The 10,385-nt window shown below is 50.1% G+C and overlaps 1 protein-coding gene across 1 annotated transcript; it reads right to left on the bottom strand.

Moving 5' to 3' along the window:
• Nucleotides 1–514: 514 nt before the first annotated feature.
• On the bottom strand, nucleotides 515–9,903 carry RAB29 (RAB29, member RAS oncogene family). Its single transcript, XM_080569527.1, has 5 exons — nucleotides 9,290–9,903; nucleotides 7,377–7,448; nucleotides 5,944–6,125; nucleotides 4,707–4,828; nucleotides 515–4,055 (listed from the first exon to the last, which is right to left on the bottom strand). The coding sequence occupies exons 1-5, from the start codon at nucleotides 9,675–9,677 to the stop codon at nucleotides 3,938–3,940; spliced, it is 882 nt and encodes a 293-aa protein (XP_080425653.1). The 5' UTR covers nucleotides 9,678–9,903; the 3' UTR covers nucleotides 515–3,937.
• Between the last annotated feature and the right edge of the window lie 482 nt (nucleotides 9,904–10,385).

The following is a 10,385-nucleotide window of genomic DNA, read 5'->3' as shown; positions in this document are numbered from 1 at the left end:
CTTAATTTGCCCCCTTTGGAATTACTGCCATTTTTCTGATCAATTCAGATGTGCCCTGTCCTTCGTGCAAGTCAATACTCATGAAAATCAAGCTGATCAGGAAAGAAAGAGAGGCATTCAGAGCAACTGCCTGCCTGCATAGCCAGCCTCAAAATGCACTGTGTGAATTAATGAGCCATAAGGAGGAAGGCATATTAACAGACAGCCACATCAAGGAATTCTTTTCTTTCTCCTCTTAGCTGGATATATTGGATTAAAAGCCACTATGATTGACTCGCAGATGCAAAAGTTTTGCATACTTATGTCCCACTTGTAGGTCAATAAGACTACAATAATCAGGACAGAAAGATGTTTCAGTGAAAAGGATCTAATTTGTTTTGCTGGCAGCACAGAGCAGTTCGCATTGTATGCTTTATACATCTCCTATTATTGACAGCAATACTGTTGTTGTGTTGGACTCCTGAACCCATTTCTTAGGACTGTTGAGACAGGAAAACAACAACTACTACACGAGCAATGTCAAACTTCTTTTATTTCAAACTTCTGCAGCAGTGCATTAGTTACTGATTGATATGGAGAAAACCTCCCAGCAGTTTCTTCTCTCTATTATAAACACGATAATACTGCAACTTTACAGTAATCAGAACCCTGTCTCTAAAATACTTGTGCATAACTGCAAACTGTTTTTAAAAAAAAGTTCCATTCCGATATTGCTGACTTATTTCTGAACTGTATTCTCCCCTCATGATTTCAAATTCTGTTACAGTAAAAATTCCTAGCTCTGCGGACCCATAGATTGCTTTCATCAACATATTAAATATAAAGCTAAACTTGTGTTTTTGTGTCCCATGACTGCAAATTAGAGTTACAGGAATGAGAAATAACACGTGGAAGGGAATGAAATAGGTACAGTTGGTCCAGAGTCGCACAAAGAGTACAAAGTCAAAAAAGGCACTGCGGAAAGGAAAAATCAAGCGTCGTTTTCAAAACAGGTTGTTCCTAACAGAGACACCAGTGACACACTGCTCATCAGAATAAAGCCTATGCGTTTCTGCCTCATACTGAAAGATCAAGTTTTTATCGGTCTGTATGAACCAGACTTAACTTTGTTTAAAATCTCTCTCCAAAAATTAGCTTCTCTCAAGTTGACTTTTCCTTTTCGGTTGTTTTAAAAATGTGTTATTTCAAGCAGCACAAGCTGGGCAGAATCAGTTTCACAGGTAACCATTCTTCACAAATTAGCACAGCAAAAAAATCATGTGTAGATGGGGCTTTTGAATCCATTTGTTTTACAGGACTAAATCGAGGGGTGGTTTGTCAGTTTTTTTTTAAGTACCTTATGTGCCACAGAGCAAACTGAAAAAAAAACACACATCTGCACAGTAAAATCGTTTTCCTGTCTGGTTGGGTTTTTGTAGCGATCTCAAGTAACGACTGTTTCTGTGCAGGCTTGGTTTTCTACACTTACTTGTCTGCTGTGTCTATTAAGATGTTAACAAGCAGTGTGGGAAAAAAACAAACAAACCGCCAAGGCACACACTGGTACCGGAAACCTCTGGGCCCAGCAGAAATTATGCATAATAAAAGAAAATCATAAAAGCTCTTCCTTTGGCTTTTTGCTTGTTTCTGAGAGGCACTTATGAAAAATCAAGAGGTCCAGATACTAAAGAGACACTGGTATGTAACAAACCGATACACAAAAGGTATAAGTAAGCCATTTTAACCCATATTACAAAATTCCTGTTCATTTCCCAGCTTTTACTGACTTGAGTAGTTAGTTGGTCCTGGGCAGAGACTTCCACTGCCTCGATTTCTTCATCTGCTGAGGCAGCTCTAACACTTGACCTCTTTGCCCAAACGCTTTGAGGTGCACATACGGAAATCAATAAATAACACACGAATATTAACAGCTTCATGACGTATCTTTCTAAAAATTAGACCCTTTTCCCCATATTTCATAGAGGACTAAAAATACTGACAGGATGATTAAAAAAAATATCATTTTTTTTTCTTTTCCCTACCATGTTTAGGCAGTAGAATTCAAGGAGACAGTTCAGTTCTGTTGCTAACCAGTTCTACACATTTCATATATTTCTACAGTGAATCCAGGGGCACAGGAAAAGGTATGTTTAAGTGCTTATAAAGCTGAATTTGTCAATTTTTGCACAACAGAATCCTACCCCAGCTACTTTAGCTTTTAATAAAATAGTTGGAACACAACATTAGGCCTAAATTTCATAGCCCTTACCGTTTACCTGTCCTTCTCAACTCCAGATAACAAAAACTCAGCATTCTTTTGTGCTCAGTGACAGTAATCAGTTCCTGTCCTCACTGCCTTCTGCCTCCATAGATTATATAGGGTAAGAAAAGACAGACAGGAATACCTTGCCAAAGAAAATCAGTCCCAAATTAGCATGAATCAGGACAAACCGATTTATTGTCCTGTTTTCAAATTATGCTCTGAAGGGAAAGTCTTCCAATATTTTCATCTCTCAGCACTCTGCTTATTTAAACTGCTAGGGAAGGGAAAACATAATTGAAGAGCACTTGTTTAAATCCTAACCCAAAACCCAGGCAAGACAATTCTATGGCATAGCACGCTTATATAAAGTGCATACAATGCTACGTAACGACAGCCTTGCAGACTGAGGTTCCTAATAACTCCTCTAAGATAACTATCTAGTGTGCTTTTACCCATTTTTTTTTTTTGTTGTTGGCAAGAACCGTTCTCAACAACAGTGAATACCTGGGGGACGTGCTAGGAAAAGCTGGCATCAAAAGGCAAGTAGGGAGCGGTTCTCTTCATTTCCTTTTGCCCTGCAAAGTCTTCTCCTTTGCTTCCCCCTTGGACCACTAAAACCAGCAGGTGGGCTTTCAGAGAGCTGCGTTTCCAGCACCATCCCTGCTACCAAACTCACCCATCGCTACAGAATAATTGTGGGAAGGCAATTCATCAGCAATTGCAAAGCTATTTGAGATTGTAGGATACAGGGTGTTCTAAAAGTGAAAAGAACTGTTGTTCTGTCATACAAAGGAGTTTACAACCTATTCCTCATTCAGCTCTCAGTGCCCTAATAAAGTGGCAGCAGAACAGAATACGTAGGATTGTGCTAGACAGAGGGTGAGTGAGAATGAACGAACAGAAGGCAACTGGGCAATTCTTGGCACAAAGTCGAGGTCTGTGCTTTAAGCCCCCCAGTCGGAGTACACGTGAGTAAGGGCTGGCTGCACAAATTCTCAGTTCACACACCGGTTATTTTTACACGTCTGGTAAAGTGGGACACCGTCATAACCCACATCTGGCTTCACGTCTTAAGGACGGTTGGTGACAAGGCTGAGGTGCGTTGGTCTCTCCGCGACGTGCCGGCACAGGTACGTAGTTCCACAGCACGAAGTAAGGAGTTTGCTGCAATCCCACACTGGGAATCCACGGGCACGGAGAGACCGCTTGAACATCGTGTGCATGAAATAAAGGGCACTGTAATGCTTTGGAGTGGTGCCACCGCGTATAGTGGGTGCGGGTTGTGGGGAATAAAAGGTGCAGCGATATTAAAAATAGACTTTCCACATCCTTCATCCTGCCCGGGACAGGTCGTCACATGTGAGAAGGTGAAGATAAGTGCTAAAATTTAAAAAATATTAATCCAAGCCATGTGCTTGAACACAGGCTGTGCTACATGACTAGCAGCAGAGCTTCCAGTTGCTGCTACACAAGAAGAGGAATCCTGTTCTCAGCCTTCTTCCACTTCTCACTCCCAGTCATTGCAGCAATGCTTTACCGAGCATGAACATGCACTAAAGAGAAGACAGTTCACTATCACGTAAAAAAGCAACAACAAAAAAAAGTGAGAGCTGCTTTGAAAAAAATAATAAAAAATACAAAAAAGAATAAAAGGACATTGCTGCTAGACCCAAGCAGGTGGTGTAGTCAGTGCACCTAACAGCAAGCCCAGCCTGGTGGGGATGACTCTTTTATGTTAATGTAATCCCCACTCCCGGGAGCAGAGGAACTTCCATCACGGGTGGACGAGGACATCATCTTTTCAATCAGGACTCTGGAAGACAAACATACGTGACTTTGTTTTCTTTTTAAACAAGCAGCATTGGGCCACGCAGTTTTGAAGAAATAAAAAAAAAATAGAACCAAATAAAACAAATAGAAATAACTCCTTTTAGAAGAACACACAACTCCAGAACTTTAAGGACCGGAGAGTGAGGTTAAGGAGCCTGATCCGCACTGACAGCAGCACCAGGAGGCTGCAGTGATGATAACTGATGCCTGAGGACTGGGACGCAGCAACCAGCTTCCTCGGGACAAACTGCCCAACCTCAGGTACGGTGTGAATGCCCATCGCTGCTGCCTCTCACCTTTCGGAACAAGCCAAATTCTCTATTAAAGGATTAGTGCATCACAAAAGAATTTCTAATATATTTGCACAAGAAGCCCCATCCTCCTGGTAGAAGGCAGCATACGGAAAAAACCCATCCCCGGTACCGATTAAAGCATTTCTGTTTTGAAAAGCATGTCGGAGCTTAACCAGGGACAGAACTTCTGACCTTTTAGAATTCAGTTTCCCTCCGGGAGATTTACTTGCACGTTATTGCTGCTATTTGTTACTCCCTGACAGCATCTCCCCTCACCTCAGATGGCGGTGTCTGAGAGAGGGAATTAACTCTTGAGATGCATCACGAGGCATTGTGCCTACCTCATGGACTCATTAATGTTCTTGTTTTCCTTGACAGACGTCTCCACCCAGCCAGAAAAGCCGTTTTCTTTGCTGAAGCGATCCACTTCTTCTCTCGTCACTGCCCATGGGGAAAGGTCACACTGTAAAAGGAGAGTCAGTCATTTTAAGTTCAGCCTTTTAATTTTTAAGCTGGGAGAGGAACCTCTCCCTTCACCCAAGCAGTGCCTGTGTCGAGGCAGCAGGAGGGCTCAGCCCCATGCATCTCCGAGATCACAATCTGAGCGCTCTTAGGGCAAGGTTCTTAATGGGATGTTGCAAGCAGCAGTACATTTATCTCATCTCAGATACTGCCACACCTCAGCCAAGCACGCATGGAATGGAGGTTCCTCCAGAGCAGGACAAGAAAGCACTGTCACTCGTCCAAAATCTGCCAGGCCTAGCAGCACCAAGGGGATTTTACCGGTGTGGTGCCACCGAGGCAATCCTTTGGATGTCAGTGGGCAGCACGAAGAGAGTGAGAAAACCCGTCCCAGGGGAGCTCGTGTCGGTGGGAGTGCAGCCCGGGCAGTCACACAGCTTTCCTTAACGCAGGCACAAACGTTACTGTAAAATTGCTATCGCAGTTCGTTGCTTGTGAAGAAGCGGAGAAGAAAAGCCATTCTCCCACCCACCTCTCATGTGTTTGATTCGCCTCCAATTTTAGACTCTCTCAAACCAGGCAAGTCTCAAACTGAATCTGGAAATGGCTCCTGAGCCAACGCTGGCACGCGAGGAACAGAAAGGTACTTTTTAAATGAATGAGAAATAAATCACTGAAAGACAGCACCCATTCTGCACGGCGAAACCTGACACTGCACCCAAACGAAAAGTAGCCATCCCTCTGGCAGCTCAAGTTTGTCACGCACAAACTTCCCCAGGCAAGTTAAAGACCAAGAAAGAAGAATAAAAGCTTTCAGTGCTGGAGGTACAGATCTCTAGCTCCAGCAGCAGAAGAAACATCCTAGGACAAAATGGGTGCGAACACCTCCTTAGTGCCATCCAGCGTTAGGTCCTGCCAGTCTCCTAAATAAGGAGGAGAATCCTTGCTAGAGAAAGAAAATTCAAAAGACGTGAGGAAAGGATGAAAAGCCCACAGGCTGTGGTACAGCTCAGGGCAAGGCTCAGCAAGGCTCAGAAGGTTTCTCCTTCCGTTCCGCAGCTGGGAAAGCCCAGGCACACGCGTACGCGCACACGGAGCGCGTCTCAAGCTGCTCACTTTGTTAGCCAGCAGCAGGCAAGGCACAGGGTTCCCGTCTGGCAGCGTCAGCTTGCTGTCCAGATCCTGCTTCCACTTCTGGCTGTTGCCGAAGGTGCTGACGTTGGTGACGTCGAACATGATGATGCAGGCGGACGCCTCCCTGTAGTACAGCCGCGTCATTGACGTGAAGCGTTCCTGCCCTTCAGGATCAAAAGGAAAAGAAATCCCCCCAGAAGTTACCGTTTTTTAGATTTGTTCATGGAAATTACGTGCCCATGAGGGTACTTCGTTTCCTCAGCTGACACCATCAACCTCCACTAAGTAACGAGGAAACGGGCACTGAGATGCATCCCGCCTCAGTGCCTCAGCAGTGCAGGGAACTGGGACAAACTGGGAGTTCGTAACCCCGACCCAGCCACTCAGATGTCCCAGAAATGTTTTGCCTGACTCCCAGTGTAACAACTTAAATTAAATTTCGCATCCCCTGGATGCGCACCCCCTGGATAAGGGCAGCCGCGCTGCCTTCCAAATCTTAAACGTCTTTTGAGGACTGAAATCGAAATCAGTTTCTTGCTGCAATCCTCTTGCAGCAAACTTCTCCTTCCTGTTTTCTTTTTAGAGATTCCAGGCGCGCACGCCTGAACGGTGAAAATGGAGGCACCCACAGCCCCGTTTTCCTCGCTGCCCTGCATCCAGAGGTGCCATTTTAGAGCCTCTACGGCACCGACCTGGTCTTTGCCCTCCGGCACTAGGGCAGCTGAGGACGGCTGAGCGGGCTGCACGGCCGGCTCTCCCCAAAGCCACCCCCAAAGGTGCCCCCCTGCTGACCCAGGCCCGCCACCCCAGCTCGGCACGGCTCGGCACAGCACGGCGTCCTGTTTCCGTGCCCGCTGCCCGCTGGCCTCTGCCGCTCTGCTCCGGGGTGGACGCCTGTTCCCAAGGAAACCCCCAGCCCTGCTCGCACAGGTCACTGAGCAGCCAGGGAGCGACGGCCCGGGCCCCTCTGGTCCCGGCAGCCAGACCGGAGAGACTTCAGTGGGGTTACACACGCTGAGACGCAGGCATCGGGCCTGGCTGCCGTGCCAGAAATCAGAATTTGCACACCAGACTCAGAGCTGGGAGGTTATACACCCAGTTACAGATCAGCTTCGCTCCCCATTCATCTGCTGTGCCTTTGCAATCGAAAAGAAAGGTTTGATAGAATTTATCATCCGTGCTTCTGCGTTCTTTGCAGATGAGTTTTTGATTAAATATTAAAACTACTGCTGCAAACTAGAGACAGCACTGCAAACCAGGACAGTCCTGTCCCTTGAATCCACAGGCTTTTAGAATTTATGTTTGCAGCAGACTCCTACTGGAGGAAAATAATACTAATAACAATAAATAAAAAAGCCAAGCACTCGAGAGCTTTACATTTACTCCTGAACAGCTTCGTGGTTCGCGTGACGTACCTGCAATGTCCCAGAGCTGAAGTCGCACTGTCTCCGACTCTGACCACTGGACCACCTTCAGAGCAAAATCCACTGGAAAACCCCCCAAAAGAAAGGAAACCTCATTAGGGGCATTCTGCACCGCGGGGCTCGTTCCTGCACAGCCCCTCACCACCTCCCAGTGCCGCTGTCCCGGTTGTAGCAGCTCGCACCGGACCAGCACCCGCACCAGCGGGAGTTTGAAGTGAAAGGATCAGAGCAACCATGCGCTGTGCTCCCTTTTAAAATTCCTAATACTACAGGAAACTCAGAAAAAATGCCAATAAAATGCTGGATTTGTGGCAGCTGTCTGTGTTTTTTTCTGCACTGCCTAAACCATTCAGCCACTGGTAGGTACGTGGAGCCCGGGGTCTCCTTCCCGTGTGCTGCTCACCACTACCTGCAGCTCATCCTTAACAAACACAGAGGGCAGAAAGGGAAACCACTGCATTTTGCTCAGATTATGATGCATCAGGTTTTCACTGCAGGAGGAAACTGCCCAGCAATGCTGCTGTCCATGCTCAGCAGGCCTGGAATTTTTGAAGCTCGGACCTCATTAAAAAAAAAGCAGAAATAAAAAATCCTGCAGCTCTTACTGCTGGGAGCGCAGGCGCGACCCCAAGCACTTTGCAATTTGCTGCCCCACTGGGCTGTGGCTCTCCGGTGTTTTCAGCTTCTGACTAATTAATCCCCTCTGGATTAATGAATAAATTTTAAACAGCCCCCACTAGTCTGGGTCCTCAGAGAGGTTCACCGGGTAGAGCCCCAGCGCCTGCTCCTTGTAGGTTACTCATTTACGTTCATGTTAAAGAACTATTTCATCCTGTTCCCAGCCTCCTTGTTACAAAGCTGGTGTTTCCCCCATCGTCTTCCCAGGCGCTCCACCTCAGAGCAGTGACTTCGTGCTGCTCAATAAGCTGAAACAAGCTGCTGAGGAGCCGAGGCAGCAGTCGCAGGCTGGGTGTTTGGGGCGGCTGCTCCTGGGGCAGGCGGGACGGGGACCCCGAGCCTGCACGGCCGGACCGCGGGGGTGCCACAGGTCGCTGCAGGCAGCGGGAGCACAGCAGAAGCTGCGGCTGAGCCCTGCTGCAAAACGTGGTGTTTTGTACCTCTGCTGCAAAACGCGGTGACTACGGAGGGGCAGTTTTTGTGTCACACGTCCTTGCAGGGTTCCCATGTCTGCAGGGATGGAGAGGGGTGAGCTTCCCACTACAGCCTACCAGCAAGGGATGCTGAATAGAAACAAACGTGATCGTCGCAGAATCTTTTAGGCTGGAAAAGAGCCTTAAAAATCCTCAAGTGCAACCATCACCTGACAGTACCGGGTCCACCACTAAGCCGCGTCCCTTGGTGCCACGTCCACGCACCCCTGAAACACCCTCCGGGATGGGGGTGCCACCAGCACCCCGGGCAGCCCATCCCGGTGCCCTTCTGCAAGGAAATTCTCTGACATCCACACTAAACCTCCCCTGGCACAACCTGAGGACATTACCTCGTGTCCTGTTTCCTGTCACCTGAGAAAAGAGTCCATCCCCTCCTCGCTGCAGCCTCCCTGCAGGCAGCTGTAGGAGTGACGTGCTCTGCCCTCAGCCTCCGGACCAAACACCCCCAGCCCCTCAGCCCCGCTCCCCGTTTCCCAGCAGCTTCTCTCGCTGCTCCTCTCTGACCGCGTCCCAGCACCTCAGCGTCCTCCCTGCGGCCGGGGGCCTGGAGACAAACACAGGACGCTTTTGGCGAGGGCCCCACCGCGCTTTACAGAGGACAAAGCTCCGTGTTGGACCAGGCAGGAGGCTGCAGGGAGGCCGCAGGGAGGCCGCGGGGCTCTCCCTGTCCGCTGCCGCCTCAGCCCCCGACCCCAGGGTGCCGGCTCCTGGCTGCGGGCCCCCGGGGCTCACCTCCCACGGTGGACTTGTAGTGCCGGTTGAAGCTGTCGTTGGCGTAGCGCTGCACCAGCGACGTCTTCCCCACCGTGGCGTCCCCCACCACCAGCACCTTGAACATGCGGTCGCGGTGCCCCATCCCGGCCCCGCAGCCGCCCGCTGCGATCATGTGAGGGTCAGGTGGCGGCGGCGGAACCGCCACCGGCCGCAGGGCTGCCGGGACGTGTAGTCCGTGGCACCCGGCCTCGCCACCACGCAGGCCTGCGGCTGCTTCTCCCTCTGGGACTGAACGCCCCAAGGGTCCTCTCCGCAGCGGAGCAGCCCCGAAGGGACCCTCGGAGATCAGCCAAGGGCCTGAGCGCTTTGGGGCCAGCCAGTTAAAGCATTTTAATGAGGGCTCCATCTGTTAATGAGGCGGGGGGCTGACGGCAGCCACCAGCACCCGACCCCCCTCACAATGAAGAAATGCTGCCGGCTGCGCAGGCTGAGGCTGCCCTGGCGCAGCTCTGAGCCGTTCCCCCACACCCCGCACTGCTGAGCCCCGTGCCCCTGCTTCCCCCCCTCAGGAAGCCGCAGAGATCCCCCACTGCTTTCCTCCCCGCAAGCTAAGCAGGAAAAGAATCCGTCCCCCCCCAGGGAGCCCCAGGCGGCCGCCCCGTGCCCGAATACCCTGGTATTTGGGGCATGGGGAAGCAGGGGGGCAGCAGAGCCCAGGCCACAGCACCCCAGCACAGCCCTGGCCAGGCACAGCCCCCCAGGGGAATCACCCCATGCCAACAGGGAGCAAATCCCACACCTGGGGGGAACACGGAGCCCTCTGAGGGCCACCAGCTCCCCCAGAGCCAGGGGGCTGCTTAACACACCCCCAAATCGCACAGAAGCCCCGTGTCCTGCTTGCCTTAGCCAAGATGCAGGCAAGGAGCCCCCAGGGACCAGAGGCCGAGCCTGCGGAGCCAGGGAAGGGCTTTTGTACACAGCGAGAGGCCGAAGAGCAAACAGCCGCCGTTCCTGCCAAGAGCTCGCAGGCAGCTGCCTGGACCCCACCACAGGCAGGGCAGAAGCCCGCCCGCTAACCTGTCACTTTGACTAATGGTGTTTTGCCTAACACACA

The sequence above is a fragment of the Anser brachyrhynchus genome (assembly GCF_964034855.1).
Source record: "Anser brachyrhynchus genome assembly, chromosome: 27".
Lineage (NCBI taxonomy): Eukaryota > Metazoa > Chordata > Aves > Anseriformes > Anatidae > Anser > Anser brachyrhynchus.
This window is presented reverse-complemented; position numbering and strand designations above follow the sequence as displayed.

Excerpts from the sequence above, each read along its gene's own strand:
- RAB29 (XM_080569527.1), bottom strand. The coding sequence starts at position 9,677 with ATGGAGCCCTCATTAAAATGCTTTAACTGGCTGGCCCCAAAGCGCTCA. Across the intron at positions 7,449-9,289 it reads CTACAAGTCCACCGTGGGAG|TGGATTTTGCTCTGAAGGTG; the intron begins GTGAGCCCCGGG and ends GGGGTTTTCCAG. Across the intron at positions 4,829-5,943 it reads GCCTGCTGCTGGCTAACAAA|TGTGACCTTTCCCCATGGGC; the intron begins GTGAGCAGCTTG and ends CTCCTTTTACAG.